This window comes from Dendronephthya gigantea, unplaced genomic scaffold (genome assembly GCF_004324835.1).
Source record: "Dendronephthya gigantea isolate DGI-Jeju-01 unplaced genomic scaffold, DenGig_1.0 000073F, whole genome shotgun sequence".
Lineage (NCBI taxonomy): Eukaryota > Metazoa > Cnidaria > Anthozoa > Malacalcyonacea > Nephtheidae > Dendronephthya > Dendronephthya gigantea.
In genome coordinates this window covers 684,794-701,856 of record NW_021163083.1, presented here as the reverse complement: position 1 = coordinate 701,856, position 17,063 = coordinate 684,794, and the positions used below count along the sequence as shown (strand labels likewise).

Below are 17,063 nucleotides of genomic sequence, written 5' to 3'. Positions count from 1 at the left end.
TCTAGTGGCGCAAACAATGGTCTCCCAAGTAGAAAGTTGATGGTTCGAATCCAAGCATTGCTGTTTTTTCATTATTGCTTTGGAGAAAAGGATAAAGTAAATTAAATAGGTAAAATAACCATACGCGTTCAGCACCAACAGATCTTGTAGTCAAGTGGCGAAAACGATAATCTCCCACGTAGAAAGTTGATGGTTCGTATCCAAGCATTGCTGTTTTTTCATTATTGCTTTGGAGAAAGGATAAAGTAAATTAAATAGGTAAAATAACCATACCCGTTCAGCACCAAAAGATCTTGTAGTCTAGTGGCGCAAACAATGGTCTCCCAAGAAAAAAGTTGATGGTTCGAATCGAAGCATTGCTGTTTTTTAATTATAATCTTCAAAAAAAGGATAAAATAAGTTAACTACGGCCTTTCAGTACAATATCTCGTGGTCTAGTGGTTAAGACAATGTTCTCCCAAGTAGGAAGTCGAAGGTTCGAATCCACGCATAACCATTCTTCATTATCATTTTTGTGAAAAGGATAGTCAAGAAAATTAAATAACCACAGCCGTTTAGCACAAGACCTCTTAGTTTAGTGGTCCAGGTGACAGTCTCGTATGTTGGCAGTCGTAGGATCGAATCTTGTTTAAGGCGTTTTAGATGAAAACTTTTCGTTATTAATTATTATATAGGGTAATATTAGGTTAAATAAGTTGATGTTAGCTTCCAACAATCACCAGTTAGCCTTGTGGTAAAATCATGGACCATCAAGTGAAAGATCGACAGATGGATTTACCGGCTTACTTAATCCTTTTTTGGAAGAATCTTTGATGATTGTGGGATCATCACACGTTCACTGCGACTGCGCAGGGTTTTCAACACTTAATTTGGCTTTTTATCGTTTTGCAATAGCGTTTCAATATGTTTAATAAACGTAAAGTGTCCTTTTTCACTCACTGCATTTACTGTAAACAAAAACAGGTTGGTTTGGTTAAAAATGAAGTGAATAAAGAACATTTAAAATTTTGTAGAATTTGTACAATAAAATAAAGTTTTCCATTATCTTCACCACTAGACCATCAGCAGTTGATGTTAAAGATTGCATATGGTTTATTTTACCTAAATCCTTTCTCAAAGTCATGATTTATGAAAGACATTCTTCCAAGGATCCAAACGATCGGCTTAAGACGTACAAGAAGACAAAATCCACAGCACCCTGTTTCAGGAAGGACATGGGGACCAAAGGAACGCAGTGGCTGCGACAGAATAACTTATTCAGAGTAAAAAATGTGTTTTATATGAATGTGCAGTTATCATAGTGACGAAAATCAGACACATCCAATGATTACAAATGGCAGAATATTTTAAAAAGGATTAATTAAACGTAGTACTCCAGTTCTACCCATTTGCTTCTGCCACAAAAAATGTGGCTATCAACGTTTTTACGAGGAATAATATTGTACATTGTAAGAATTTGTAACTAAAAAATCCACCCACCAAACGCCTGAAAATAACTAAGAAAGGCAAGGCTAAAAACGAATCTTTACTAACGACGTAAAATGAGATTAGAACTATTTTCCATCTATTTACATGTTCATATTCTGCATTGTATTTTTACACGGACGCCTTCCCTCTACTCGGTGGCAAAGCTATGACTCTTGGTCTTGTAGTGAGATTCACTTCGCCAAGATTTGCTTCCCACATCAAATTTAATATCGTGTTTTCCAGCACTTCTTCTGCCAACGTTGCAAACTCTGAAGAACTGAAAAGTAGATTTATGTTTTAGAAATTCGAACCCTAAATATGAACAAGAATATGTTCCTTCTTGGGCGGTCCAGTAGAGAGAAATTCAGAAAGAAAACCTAAAATACAGCAACCTCAATTGTATTGGATAGATCTTCCAACAGTTACAATCTTGTTTTTGTTAGAAATCCTTAGAAGCTGATTTTTTCCACAATTCGGCACTAAAAACTGTCTTTCAAATTCAGAGATAAAATTTACCTCGAAATTGGATGCTTTTATCATTGGTGCCAAACTGTTTCATTTAAGATAAAACTTACTAAAACTTACCTTTTAATTTCGTTGTTGATATGGTTGATGGACCGTTCAACAGGGGTCTCTTCGAGAGCTTCATTTCGACTGGAGAGACTTTCTATGGTTGGCGTATTTGGAGATATTGTCACGATTGGAATATTCTAAATATAACATGATTGGCAAGTTGAAATTATCACATTTATCCAACTTTACCTTGACGCGACAGAGCACTGGAATGGCATGCCAAGCAAGATTAGAAAAATCCAACACAGCATATCTACCAGGTGATCTCATGCTCATAATTTAGCCACTGTTGTCAAAATAGAAATCCATTCTGCAGTATCCAATTCATTATATCTTCTGTTTGATGTTTAGTTATAAGAACTATAATTTGAGGATTTGAAGTTTAAAGTATATTTCAAGAATCAAGTCAAGAGATATAAGGTTGTTTCAACCGAAAAATGGATTTCTATTTGACAGCTCGTCCCAGTTCTTTCCTTTTCCTCTTATTGCATAGATCAAGACTTAATCGATAGACTTTGATCTTAGATCAACATTTCTATAAATTGGAAAACCCTTTGCTTTCTTGCAACGTTCAATGAATCGCCTCGTTAAAAAACTGTTTCAAACCTTTGAACTGGAACATATCATATCAAAATCCATGACATCACAAAAGTCGTCGCCGTCGGCCGCATCAACAGTCTGAAATTGCCTGAAGTATGGAATTGGCTCTTCAGCCACGCTTCGAATATCACCGTGGAAATTCTCATCATCTAAAAGACCTCTGGAAAAGGAAAGGAACAAATCATCTTAGCTATCATCACACTATGAACCGATCGTGTGGTTAATTAAAGACATGGACAATTTGGTAGGCAAAAGAATGGAAATTGATCTACTTCGTAATGGACCTTTCTCATAATGACGTCAAACGCGGAATTCCTGATGTTACACAAAGTTTGATTGGTTCTAAAAATCTTACGCGCGCCAATCAAATTTCGTGTAATACCAGGCTCTCCGCGTTTGACGTCATCATGAGAAGTCTACTGGTATTACTGTCTATTTTCATTTTACCTTAGCACCACTGATAAAACTTCGGTCACAACACGGCGTTCCTCCCGTGATGATGACGTCATACTTGCTTTATTCTCGGAAATATTTCGCACAGTATGTTTTCTGGGAAATAGATTAGACATATGCAGCTACGTTGATCCTAGCGCTCAAGGTGAGAAAATGATGAAAAATACGCAACTCACCGCATTAAAGCTGAAGTGATCGCAAGCATATTTCTGTCAATCTGAACGTCCCCGGCTTCCAGTGTCCTAGCCGTGACGCTGAGATGAAGCAGGGACGTTTTGGGAGCCACAGGGACCTGGGGCGATTTCACGTTCTCGTTCCCAGACCTAGCACGGTTCCTCGCCTTCCCAGACCCGATCGGAGGCAAAGCTACGAACTTCTTCAGATCTCCTTCGGATTTTGAAAGTCTCCCCATAGCTTCATCTTTCGATTTTGTCTTTTTCATCGCCTCTTCCGCGATGTCCTTTTCTGTGATCGTAAACAAGTGTTTCTGTTCCTCTTGATAGGCCAACCATTCTTGGAGTTTCTTGTTATATTCATCCATTATCGTGTCGTCCGTAATCTGATAGTGTTCAAAATGAAAGTGATGCCTTTTTATCTTTGAAAGTGATACCTTTTTTATGTAATTTGTTATCCCTGAAAGCCAGTTATACACCAGGGGTCGGTAGTGTAAAACTCTTAACCACATTTTAAGATATTGATCTCATTTTTGGTTACATCTCATCCGCTTTGACACAAAAGAAGACTTCATAAGTCAGTTCTGGTCATGGATAACAAACACCCCAGCTCTAATTCAGTTCTAACTTAATACGTTTCGCCAATTGTGAAAGAGTTCATTCTTAATCAAGTCAAGGATTTTAGCTGCAACTCTTACCTCACACATGAGATCGATGTCATGCAGAGATGGTGAACCGGATGAGAAAAATGTTATCTGTGAAAAAAAAAATTAAATTATTTTTAGCAAAATCTTACTACAGGTGCATGGTACCGGAGGAAAATGAAACGTTCAGACTGCTCACCTTTAGAACAACACTGCCTCGAGGCTTGACGATTCCGAATTCGGGATGGATTTGTACAACCTGTTCGTTCGGAAAATAACAACTCAGTAATTTCTTTCGTGAAGTTTAAAATTCATATTTTTCGCGAAACGAACAAGCAAAATTAAACCATGCAAGGATGGAGAAGGCTGTTGAGCTTGTGAAAACAAAAACTAAGCTATTTCACAGTGTAAATCTAAAGGCTCGTTTACATGCACCTGCAATTTTTCTTGCGATTTTCTTCTTTTGGTAGATGTGAACTAGTGGATTAGCCTTGTACATCAGGACATTTGTAATTAATTACACGTTAACATCCATCAAAGGAAGAAGAGGATCACAGCAAAAATCACAAGTGTACACCGGGCTTAACAATTCTACTGCAAAAAGTTTCTTATGCTTACATTATGTTCGGGTGAATCATCTAACATCCATCTGTACGATATCGTATGTTCTCTGTGCTTGTTCGACAGGAATATTACTCGAGTTTTCTTTCTTCGCAAGGGAACCTGACCAAGATGTATTCTCTCCTCTGACAAAGAGGACAACTGGAAACACAATGATATAGTGCATCTGTATAACATCTATCTGTTATGAACTGTTCTTTCATAGTACATCTGTATAACATCTATCTGCTCTTCAAAGAAAACTCACCTGGAAGCCGACTGAGGCGATCTGTCGTGGAGGTATGTCAATCGCGTGCTCCTCCAGAGATAACGTTTTTCCCATGACTCGGTCATCGTAACCAATACCAGTGAATGTTACCAACGTTGTTTCACAGCCCAGAACGCGGACGGGGGTATCGATCTAAATCATGTACGGCAAATGCAAAATAATCCTTAGATGAAGTAGATACCATCGCGTGATCGTGACTGTCTTTCTGATTGGCGATTGGCGTTAACGAGAAACCTAAATTCAGCTTTCTAATCAAACTGCGTCTTGTAAGAAGTCAGTGGATGCGTTCAGCTAGATCACATAATCTTACTCACGATATATGTTTTTGCTTCAAGAGGTTCAAACACCCAGTGAATTATCGCTGTCTTGCCGGGTGCGATTGTACCAGTTGGATTTAAACATGTGAAGATTTCACAGCCATAATTTTCCTAAATATATGGATGGTAACATGATTTCGTTAAAAGCCTGAGCCTATATACTACGCAATCTGAAACTAAAATTAAAATTAATTTACACTAGATAGCCTAAAGATAACCTAAACTAAACTAACTGTATTTATTTATACTGGATAGCTTTATCAGTTCTAAACTGCTCTTCCTAGAGGTCCAGTAAGGATCATCTCTTATTGATCCAGTGCACTACAGGAGAAAACCTGGTTCTACCAAGTTGATCAGTTGTAAAGTGTTCCAAGATAATAGAGAGGCCACGTTGACAATAAAATCTTACAGTACAATACTGGTAACGCAAAAGAAAGATTTATTTACCTGGTGCAATTCTTTGAGAGGTGTTAGATCGATCTCATAGGTGGCATTCACAGAGCCTCCGTTGTAGAAAGCATAGTCTTGGATTGGCGGAGTATCAAGACCTACTGGGACTGGGGCGAACATAAAATTCGTTGAACTGAAGTGAACGAATGGTTGGCTTGCTTTCACCGTCACACCGGTAAAATTCAGCTACAAAATAAAACATTTAATAAATCTAGGTGCATGTTTAACGTACCGTGCGCGAGCTAATAAGAGTGCCCGCGGGAATATCGAGCAAAAGGTGAATAATTGTTTTAGTATTTTTGCACAAGTAAATTGACACAAGAACTGCATTTGTTCGCTTATCTTATTGTAAGAAACGTCCATACGTCCAAAATACTAACAGTGCATAATTCATTACAGCAGGTTAAATTATTTCTCCTTTCTTACCAAGACTTCGCGCCCTTTGGTGATTTTGAAGAGTACAGGTAGTCTGTTTATACCGACAATATCGTGTCTAAATAAAAAGAGACAGTGAAGGAGTACACACTTGAAATATTTTTATAGTATATTATATGTAGGTAAATCTATCACGATTTTACGGCACGTTATGTATGGGATAAAGGCCCGTCTACACTCGCGATTTTTGCTGCGATGTATGTTATGTGCGATTTTCTTCTTTTGATGGATGTGAACGAGTGAATTAGTTACGAATGCTCTGATGTATAAAAGAGCTCTTATTTGAGCACAACATTCAGTGCTTACTTATATTTCAGGGTGAGTGTTTGCGCATGACCAGCTGCGAGCGTACCGCTGCTTGGTTCCACACTAAACAAATGATGGCCAATGGTCTGCATCTAAACGAGAACATTTGTTTGTGATGTTCTGTTTCAGGTTGCGTTCATGTCAGACATGCCGCCCGCAATCTGCCCCCTGAATACCTGATGTAATTCTTCTGAACTGTATTCGCCCGTCTCGGCCCAGTACTCCAGTTCAAGTTGCAGATCATTGGGAAACAAGAACGCCCTGAATGGAGAAAGCAACAGTCATCGGCAAAATATTCTCTGTTTTGATATTTTGTATTTTGTAAAACCAGCCTAAATTCCAACCTCAGTTTGCTACGGCTAAACTGCCAAGTCTGGTTGTACAATGTTGCACAATGTGCCGGGGTATAGCTGAAGTTGGTGAATCAGGGGTGAAGGGAAATGTTAATATTGTGATGAATGTTACATGAAGTACGCACCATTCGGCTGGGACAGAGCCGCTGTTGAGTAAGCTGAGATAAAAAACGGTTGGTTGAGAACCACACCCAGCACTGCCAAATGAAAATCCAATAACCGCCCTCGTTGATACTGGCTTACGACGACGATCACTGCAAAAGAAGGAAAATACTTTATTTATACTAGGAAACTCCGTTCGTATTAAATTGTTCTTCCTACACGGCTAAAAACTCATCAGGTTGTTGCATCAACATCGAACAATGTTGTGCTGCCCATATTGTTCAGAGTTGTTATCAACTTGGAACAATATTGTTACACCCGATTCAGTTCCAACAATATTGTTCCAAGTTGATAACAACTCTGAACAATGTGGGCAGCACAACATTGTTCGTTGCTGTTCATATCAATGTTGCATCAACCTGATCGTTTTTAGGCGTGTAGAGGTCCAGCAAGGATTATCTCTACACCAGTGTTACTACAAGGAGGAAGACTAAACTTTATTCATACTTATGACTCAGTTCAGTAAAGACTTGTATTTATCTCTCTAATGTCAATACGTACCTATATCGTGTTGCAGCTGAGCTCAACGCTTCGACAGGCTGCGGATCTGATTCCAGGACAGAGTTAAAACTGAAATGAAGAAACATCTTTGTTAAGTGGCCCTTGGGTGGCGCTCCCGGTGATGAAGCGCACTACCCCTACCCCTACAGATTTACCTATCAAGAGAAAACAATTTCCATAGTTGAACTTTACTGTAAGTCTCCCCACTTCCAGTTGATCGAATATCCTGAGCAGCCAATGTTGGGTATATTCCTTGTACTGTCACAGAACATAACACCAAACTCTCGGAGACACTGTCTGAAGAATGAATAACAAGCAACAATTTATTTTCACGGTATTATTTATTTTTAAACTTATGTTTAGTTTTCAGTGTAAGCAAAATAAAATATACTCCCAATACAAAGTAGTTAGTAAGAAGAAAACAACAGATTATTGTAGAACACTATGTACAAACACTCTACCACCAAGTTTGAGACAGGTCTTTCAGTCAGACACAAACCATTGTAGAGTACTGCCTGTTTAAGATATCAAATACATTACCTTGCAACGTAATCACTTGATACTTGATGTTCGTTTTGTAAGTTGCTCGTTTTCTCGGCCGTGCTTTGACCTGTATTGACTTGGTGGTTCTCGCTGGTAAGACATCGTGGTTGATCTTATCCACACCTATGGTAAGGAAAAAACCAGGAACAAAATCATTATATGAACTAAGTTAAGATAAATAAGAAACGATTTGGGATTCAACCTTGGTTAAGGAGCATAAGTTGGGAGCTTTAGCAGTGATTACGAGAACGACTACGCGAGTACAAGATTTGTCATTCTCGAGTGTTGTTTGCTTACGCCATCAGCCAAACTCGCAGTCGCCGAGCTTTTGAGTACGAGTTTGTTGATAAATTTCGTGCCCAAAAGCCCACGACCACGGTAAAAGCAACATAGCAGTACCTCATCTCGCTAGTTTTAATACTTACTGATAACGTGTTTATTCTCATCATCATCGTCGTAGCTGTCATCGTTATTCTCTCGTTGGAGCAGCAGTCGATACGGGACGTCACAGTCCGTAGGATTGCACAGGGTGATCTTGCGTGTGGCGCATGTACCAACGACAACGTTATCGAAATCTATTGTCTCGTCGGTGCACTGGGGAATGGAATAAGTAAGGTATAGTTTCAGTACAGGTACAGTTGCATATGAAATAACTCAGTCCTAGGCTATGATTTCATTGCAAGTAAAGAGAATAGCTCCACGCAAATCATCTATTACGCTGACTGTCATTGTCGAAGTTTTGTTTAAAGTAAAATCGTCTCTACAAGTCTACAGAACCTACCATGATGCTGCCGTGAATTCCGGCTCCGACGGCACGAAGTAGATACGGTTGACTGGGCGTGACACTAAAGAGGCAGGACATAGTTTACTAAAGATCCACTAACCCCTAATTTCCCAACTCCACTCCATCACCAAAGACCTCTCTAGATCTACCCTTTCAGTAACCCGAGATCTCTTTATGCCCTTCAACCACCAAATATCTTTCCACCTAAACCAATTACCTCCACACACTAAAAATCACTCCACCTGTCTATTCACCCCGAGAGTTCCCCACCCTTCACACTCTAAAGATATCTCCGTCCCCCTCATCTCTTCTCTCTATCACTCGGCCAAAGCAGGCAGCAAAAACCAGATTTCAGCTAAGACGTACTTTTTCGCTTCAGCGACACCTCCACCAACTTTGACAAACAGTTTGCACTTGATGAGATACTTCTTGTCCTCGAGAGGAGAAAACGACCACATGAACGACTAAACAAGAAGATGTACAAATACCGCCATTAGTGAATATTTTATACTGATTTACACGCAAAAAACAAGGAAAAAGAGTTGCGACAAGATTGCAAAAAATCTCCGAAAATGTCAGGCGGGAAATCTCTTCCAACGAAAGAGAAGAATCTTGTTGTTGAGAAAAATCTTGATACCTGGCGTTCTCCAGGCAACATAGTGCCCTGACGAGGCTCGATTCCTAAAATCTGCGAATCTTGTCGACGTATTCTCCATTCGAAGCTAAACAAAATAAAACAGAAAGATCGAAGCTAGCTGGAACGGAGGGAATAGATGGGAAGGGGGGGGGGGGGGTGTTATGATTGTAGTCTACTCGCAAGAGATTTTGTAACAGCAATGTAAACGAATATAATTTCAAAGTGTGTCATGGTGTGGACTGTTCCAAGTTATTGTGATGGTGGTACTCTCAGTTACCAACCACATTATACAACGTTTAGAAAAAGTTTTACGAAAGCAGAAATTGGATTATCTTTCCATCGTGCCCTCCTACCTGATTGGTATTCTAGACTTATTCTGCACACCAAATGTACGTTTGGATGAGTTTCCGACACACGTCGGTCTGAAGTACAACAACTACAAAGAAATGGTTGAGTCTACCGTTAATCGAGCGTCCGAACATTATGCATAAATCCCTCGATCATGCTTGTCATTCGCTGATGCACGCGCATGAGAAATACAGACCTCGTGTTCAAGATGTACTCTTGTTGATTCTGTGGAGCCAATCAACGTAAACTCCTAAAGAAACAATAGTACGAGTTAAACCAAAAGGAAAGGTATCAAAACACTTTACGACGTTTCGACCTGAGGGCCTTCGTCAGGAGAGTTAGTATGACTCTTCTGATATTAACTCTCCTGACGAAGGCCCTCAGGTCGAAACGTCGAGAAGTGTTTTGTCTATTTTATAGGCAGTTGTTATACCACATTTGATGCTAAGTTGTTTGAAGACGCTGCCACGCTGTTCCCAGGTTATATTAGAATATATAGGTAGGTGCATGTGATGTCGGAAGTCAAAGGAAGTACCTGGTCGAATTTTTCTTCGTTGTTAAAGTGGCAACACAACGACAGCTTTTTCGCTTCCATTTCCAAAGCTTCGTATCGTAGCATTACAAGCTGCAGGTTATCTCTGATGATGCCTTGTGATGGCTTGCAACGAAACGTCCTGTAAACATTTATTAGACAAAGATAAAGACACTCGTACTTCATATAACAGCAGGCGTTTTGTGTCGCCAAAGACCCGGTAACAAAATGAAATTACAGTTTTTAATTTGGATATAGGTACTGCATATATCTTATCGTTTAAATTTATATACGTTGAAACGATTGGAGGTAATCAAAGCAACGGTTAGCAGTTAGCTTTTCTACCCTGATTGATATTAATACAAATCCGCTAAGACTTACAAAGGTAAAATCCTAGCTGTCATGGCAGAAAATGTTTATAAGTGCAATCTGGGCACGAGTCTCTTTCCTTTAACAAGAAATAGGTATACATCTTACCCCGAAGGATCGCGATCGAAAATGAATCTGACAGGATTGGATGATGTGTTTGCGATGGCAAAGGTGCGATACGATGTGTTTTGCAACGTGACAGCAGGAAAAACCTATAAACAATGAGTTTTTAAGTGATATAGTTATGTATGTAGCTGGACTCTAAAGCTGAGTACATTGTGTATATAGCAAATTTTTCTATAAACATGCAAAAAAAATGAACGAAAAACGCACCAGTTGGGTCGCACTAAATTCAAGCCGAGGTAAAAATGACTCACTCTCACGAGAAAATGTTTCACCTGTAAGAGAAAAACGCTGGTATTGCAAAATAACATCGACTCTCTAGAGCAAAAAACATTTCCGTCCACAGTTGAAGAAAACAAGAAAAGACGATTCAACTTTGTCGGATCCAATTCACTTCTGACGTATGGAATATAGTTTGTTATTGATAAAGCAGTACAGCGTTGGCTTTAGTTGATTTGCTGCCCATATAAATTACAAGACAACAGACTATAAAACATCCTTCAGAAGTGAATTGCATTAGACAAAATTGGATCGTATGAACTTACGATCTTACCTGAGCAATACACTGTAACACACCAAGGTGGTGATAATGTTTTATCTTCAACAAGTCTGTAATCACGCGTGGACTAAACACAAAGCGATAATTGTACAAAAAATTGCATGATAACCCTTGGGTTAGGCTCTGAAAGTCTGTGATGTATGATACGGATCATATTGAACACCACCAAAAGATCAATGCTTATATAATCAGTTGCATGGTGAGACTAGAGCATGTTTTTTTATCCTAAACCAATACTTGTTGTGTACATTTACGGCCTGTACAGCCTGACATACAAACCCAATTCAGAGAGTTTTTTTAATTCGAGTTTTATTTAGGTCCGAGAGAATCTACAAGAATGCGAGTTTTCAAAGTACTTAGGAGAAAATTTACAGAAATTCGAACCAAATTTGAACCAGGTTCATTATCCAACTATTCAGGACTTGGGTGATATGTCGAAAAATTTGTTTATGCATGCATACCTTGTAAGAAATAAAGCATTCAATTTCACATCCATAGAACTGGTTGGCTTGATCCTTGAACGAAAATTTAAAAAAAAATAGATAAATAGTTGAAATTGTGAACTTAAAATGCGACTTGGTCAATGGTGAGCCATGTGAATCCGTCACGGCAATGGCGCTAGAACTTACGGGCTTAAACGTGACGATGAATGAAGCGGTTTTTAGAGGAAGAATGTCGACACTCTCTGGTGAGATTTCAAATATTCCTGCAGTATCTAGAAAGAAAAATAATAAAAATAAATTTTGATAGTTTTTGATGGTGAAACTAAAAATGACGTGACGACATTATAGGACAGAACAGGATAGAAAAGAACAAACCAGGATACGATATAGGATAAAACAGGGCAGGACAGAACATGAGAAAACCAAAAAGTGCAGGACATCATTGGACAAAATGGAAAAGGATAGAACCTTTAGACATCACTGAACAGAATGGAAAAGAATAACCCAGAACGGAGCAGGATAGAAGAGGATAGAATAGGAACAAATAGGATATGTATAGACAAGGTGTGCTCGCTGCATTTTCTATCCTACCTTTCAACCAGTTGCACGTTACTTTACCCTTGGTATGATTCGTGATATTTATGGTCTAAAAAATCACAGAACTTTAGCGTCTTCTTTCTCAACGGTGAACGCGAATTTTACACGAAATTTGGAGACTTCCTACCTTTTGTTCCAAACACGGAATATTCGGGCATTTACCAAAATTGATCTGGGAATGATCGACGCTGATATGAGGTTGAATTGTCGCCTGGATATGGGTACAAAAAACATGAAATAAAAGATACCGCCTATAATAAATATTCGGGCCATAGTAGTACCTGGCCACAAAAGTAACTGGCCTCAAAAAGACAAACTCCCTCCAATTACTTACTGTTTCTCCTACGCTTGACTCATCAAAGAACTGTTCTTCGCATGTCAAGTCATCCTCACATCTCTTCAGGTCAGCATTTACCTGTAACGTCGTTATACACAGCATTGATCAATGTAGCTACTAGAATTGGGTTTCAATCGATGTTGATTCGCAAATCGGGTTCCAACCAACTTCATATATTATCAGTGCATTTTTGCACAGCTAATTTACGAAAAGTGTTTGCCCTCCACAAATCTTAAACTCGAGACCTTAAACTTGAATATCGCCAGCATTGCTGATGATTATTAGAAAAGATATTTAAAATGCTTCTGAGAAAAGGCTCGATTAATAAAATTTTTAAATTGACCAAATCATAAATTGTCCATAGTTCAAAATTTACCAAGGACAACCATTATTAAATTAGCTGTGGTGAATGAAAGCAAGACTTGGGATGCAAGCAAGTACAGGATCCAAGACATACTGGGTTGTTCAGAGTACCATCATCATCCATGTTTAGTTCCCCTTCCTGAAACATTACATCCAGTTGCTGAAAAAAGACATAAAAGATATATTAAATTCACTCCAGTATATTTTACTCAGATACCGTGGTTCCGTCATGCACTCACGTCTGGAGATGTTCTTGACAGTCCTCGCTTGGCAAATATCTTATATTGAGCGATGTGTTTCTGCTGCAGCACGGCTGGAATTGGGAATAAAGTTTGGTTTAACATGCATATAGAGCTGAAGCAAGCAGGCTGGACATAAAAAATGGAAGATAAAGAGTTTCATATAGACGCACCTGGTTTGACTAGCTCTGTATGGCATGTCCCGAAAACTTCCAAAATAAGCGGAGCCTATGAAGATATTCATACAGTGTTGGTCATAGTCATACCACAGGAAGAAACCTAAACTAAATTTATTGCTCCACCAAATCTAAGCTGTTTTTCCTAGAGGTCCAGTAAAGATCATCTCTTATCGACCAATTTTACAACAAGAGGAGACCTATACTAAACGAACTTTATTTATACTGGGTAAATCTATCAGTTCTAAACTATTCAAACATGACTAAGAAGACGTTTATCTAGACTAAACTGACATAATGAAATGCCCTATCATTTAACATATTTACCTAAATCTGCTATTTGGTATTACTTACGTGATTCTGTAGTAAACAAGTGATTTTCCTATAGTAGTTGATAGCGAGGTTTGGGTGAAATCGAACAGCGATACTCTGAGTACTTCCAGCTGCGAGATATCCGGTGGTCGCCTCAAATGTGAACACGCTGTTCGCTTTGTCGATAAGAAACTGTTCGGGAAATATTAAAAACGTTAAGAACTAGATAAGTTTACATAACGCATCGTGGTAAGTGGGGGTTAAGGTTTGAAATACTTACTTGAAAAGCGGTATTAACATCAGAATTGTTCTTTATAGTTAATATTCTTGTCACGGTACCACCAGAGTTTACTTGCCCAAACCCGAGAGATGAAGTGTCAAACATCACTGATGGACCTATGAAATATACCAATAACCCTTTCAATGATGAAGTCGAAGATCGCTGCACCAATAAGATATACAGAAATAGAAAGGTCTGACAAGTGACAATGTAATTCAGACTACATTGAACGCAGCACAAATATAAGTAACGACTGTTCACAGATGGTGACATGGCTATAGCAGTCCTTTAAATCTTGACTCTAAGGCCCAGGGCGCAGGTTGTATCAAGCCCGTCTTAGCTTGAACGGTGGCTATGTTGTACTAATAATATAGTGTTAACTAATTTGGTGTTTTAATTTAGAAAGAGTGTCTGTGTTTCATTACCTTTGCTTTTCCCTATACACTTGATAACAGAACAGTTGGTTGCACCAAGAACATTCACTTCGAAGTATTCAACATGAGACGTCCCAGGATAGGTGGGTGCGTATTGAACCTGGAAACACAGATGATTTTAAGTTAGATATGACTTGACAGGAAGCACACTACTGATAAGGTTAAATTGGCTTATATAGGTTACATATGTAGCTAGGTTACCATCTGGCTTGTGCAAGCAAGCATACCTTTACTTTTGCTGTGTTGTATGGAGCGATGATTCCATGATACTGTGAACAAGTGAAAACTTTCTCGAGGTTTGATATGGACGATGGTTGAAGTACTTGGAAAGAAGCATTCACAGGTGACAAGTTATGAAGATGTATCGTTTTCTCTGCGGTGAAACCAGCCGCAACCGTGGCAAACTCAACCAAGGTTTCACCAGTGTTGCTTGTGGTACTCTTTTGACCGACGCTAGAAGAAGAATTCCTCACCATTATGTGTGGATATTTACCTATAAAAAAGCGATGTACACACGTCTGAATATATAGAAGAGTCGCAACCTTGTAACATGGCCCTCTATTGGCAAACCTACCTATTCCGTCAAGATCAACAGATTTTTCCATCTGTTCTGCAAGATCCCCAAAATGACAAACTGCAGTTCCATTGTATACCAAGCCACTCTAAACAACCAGGAATGGGAATGTTAAATGGCTCAAAAACTACAATCTTTTCAAGCTAATATTGTGATCGTACTACTGCAACGATCCCAACTTGCATCAACATGATTTTAATGTGCGTAATACTGTTGTACATACCTTGGGTGAAAATGTAGCTTTGATCACACAGGAAGTTTTAGGGGCAAGGGATCCAGTTGATGGTGATAATGAAAATGGTTCTCTGACCATCCACTTGAACGGAGTATGCACCTCACTATGAAAGCAAGTATGAAATCATTTTAGACTGCATGGTTATATTGTTTTGTTTACTGTATACCCTGTATCATACTAACCTGGGATTGGTGAGCTTAAAACTCAGTTCACAAGTGTCTTTTATTGCACACATTCCAAATGTTAGCATTTTGGGCACGAGCAGGTCAGCCTTCGGTAGCACAGCCCTTATGGGAACAGCAAAACTCCCATCCTGTTGCAAAATCAAAAAGACAATTAATGAGGTGATGTCTTCCTGCCTAACAAAAACTAAAATACCATGGTTCAAAATAATGTCCTACTGGAGGGCATAACAAAAGAGCTGCAAACTGTAAAAAAATAAGATATTTAGGGATGCACATGTGTATGCATGATTATAAGCCCTGATCAACTTGTCCAAGAGTGTGTTTTGGTGTCCAAAATGTGCATAATCAATCAATCATATCTTACTTTAGTTTGGAACTCAATTTTGTCCTCATATTGGTCCTGAAAAATTTGTGGAACATTGAAAATATTAGAAACAGTATATTAGCATTTACCTTGATTTATATTGTATGCTGACAACTATATATAGAAAGGTAATTACAAACCTTTTCCAATGGTCTGAAAGTCACTGGTAGTGTGAAACTTGTCCCACATGTCAGGATGACTGGTTTCGGATACAGGGTGGTGAAGAATCGTGTGTCTGGAACTCTACATGCAAATCATTGTTTTTTTGTCAGGACTTTTGGAGGATATACTTGAAAGTATAGTTACAATTATACTTTGTTGATATGGGTACTAGGGAAAAATTAGGGTTTGGATATGGTAATACAAAGTAATTGTAATTGTTGATCTCATATTACTTTTCCATGCACAATCTAGAAATTTGTTGGGAACCTTTCAATTGCGTTTCCAACTTTGGAAGTTCATGTTGTAGCATTTCATATGAAATCGACAATATTGGTTTATCTGACTAATTTATCTATGTAGCAATTTAGCTAAATAAACACAACAGTAGCTATATCTTACTTATAAATAATCTTTTGTGTCTTCACTTGAATATTTTTCAATGTTATTTGTTTTGTATATTCTCCACCAGGTTCCCATCCTTTCCACTGGATTCCTTCACTCACTTCTATGCCATAGGTTTGAACAATCTTCTGGGACACCGATGTCATTGTCTGATGATGGAAAAACAGTTTCACCCATTAAACCATGCAGTAAAACTACCAAGCAATATTTTGTGAGTGCTGTAGCGTGAACAGAAAGGAAAGTTGTAAGTAAACGTTGTACAGAACTGCCTGGTTTTACTTTTATATATATATATATATATTAATAATATTTTAATTTAAACAACGAGGCAGTTCTATACACACTGTAATTAATCATTTAAAGTACTTTCTATATAAGCTTTAGAGCACATATGACTATGCATTGCATGGAACTGTGAGTGGTGTTATTGCATGAACTGTATTACATACAGCTACAGTACAACTACAAATTCTTTACCAATACTGACGATTTTGGAACCAAATTTCACTTGTCAAGGCTTCGACAACTCCGTAAAATCTCCAGAAATACACCTCATACTCCACTTTGATCAAGATAAACAAGACGCATTAGTTTCCTTTCTGCAAATGATGAAATAAACAGCAGAAATTTGACATTTATAAGAAATTGTACACACTCATAGAAAATGACCATGTAGCTAGGAGCTTCGTTACCATAACAACAGCTATCTGACGTCGCCACGGCTTCGGACCAACTTCGGGAA

At 38.5% G+C, this 17,063-nt stretch overlaps 1 protein-coding gene across 1 annotated transcript; it reads right to left on the bottom strand.

The window, feature by feature from the left end:
- Window positions 1-1,493: 1,493 nt before the first annotated feature.
- On the bottom strand, window positions 1,494-16,979 carry LOC114531643 (cilia- and flagella-associated protein 65-like). The gene is made up of 47 exons (XM_028553258.1): window positions 16,799-16,979; window positions 16,319-16,470; window positions 15,898-16,000; window positions 15,758-15,793; window positions 15,391-15,521; window positions 15,197-15,311; window positions 14,974-15,061; window positions 14,627-14,892; window positions 14,391-14,499; window positions 13,966-14,081; window positions 13,728-13,877; window positions 13,371-13,425; window positions 13,198-13,271; window positions 13,053-13,118; window positions 12,593-12,673; window positions 12,386-12,469; window positions 12,253-12,307; window positions 11,848-11,933; window positions 11,680-11,733; window positions 11,213-11,285; window positions 10,870-10,934; window positions 10,645-10,748; window positions 10,171-10,309; window positions 9,832-9,885; window positions 9,641-9,723; window positions 9,288-9,372; window positions 9,017-9,114; window positions 8,648-8,711; window positions 8,292-8,460; window positions 7,864-7,989; window positions 7,479-7,620; window positions 7,324-7,392; window positions 6,786-6,914; window positions 6,484-6,568; window positions 6,308-6,399; window positions 5,993-6,059; window positions 5,564-5,752; window positions 5,114-5,227; window positions 4,779-4,931; window positions 4,529-4,672; window positions 4,110-4,169; window positions 3,965-4,021; window positions 3,270-3,652; window positions 3,088-3,189; window positions 2,647-2,800; window positions 2,053-2,177; window positions 1,494-1,744 (listed from the first exon to the last, which is right to left on the bottom strand). Exons 2-47 carry the CDS (start codon window positions 16,465-16,467, stop codon window positions 1,597-1,599), a joined length of 5,091 nt encoding a protein of 1,696 aa, XP_028409059.1. The 5' UTR covers window positions 16,468-16,470; window positions 16,799-16,979; the 3' UTR covers window positions 1,494-1,596.
- Window positions 16,980-17,063: the final 84 nt, after the last annotated feature.

What these genes read in the sequence shown, in the direction of transcription:
- LOC114531643 (XM_028553258.1), bottom strand. Translation starts at nt 16,467, where the DNA reads ATGACATCGGTGTCCCAGAAGATTGTTCAAACCTATGGCATAGAAGTG. An exon ending in TGTTGATCTTGACGGAATAG is followed by an intron (nt 14,893 to 14,973) that starts GTAGGTTTGCCA and finishes GCTTTTTTATAG; the next exon opens with GTAAATATCCACACATAATG. An exon ending in ACATCGATCTCATGTGTGAG is followed by an intron (nt 3,653 to 3,964) that starts GTAAGAGTTGCA and finishes GAACACTATCAG; the next exon opens with ATTACGGACGACACGATAAT.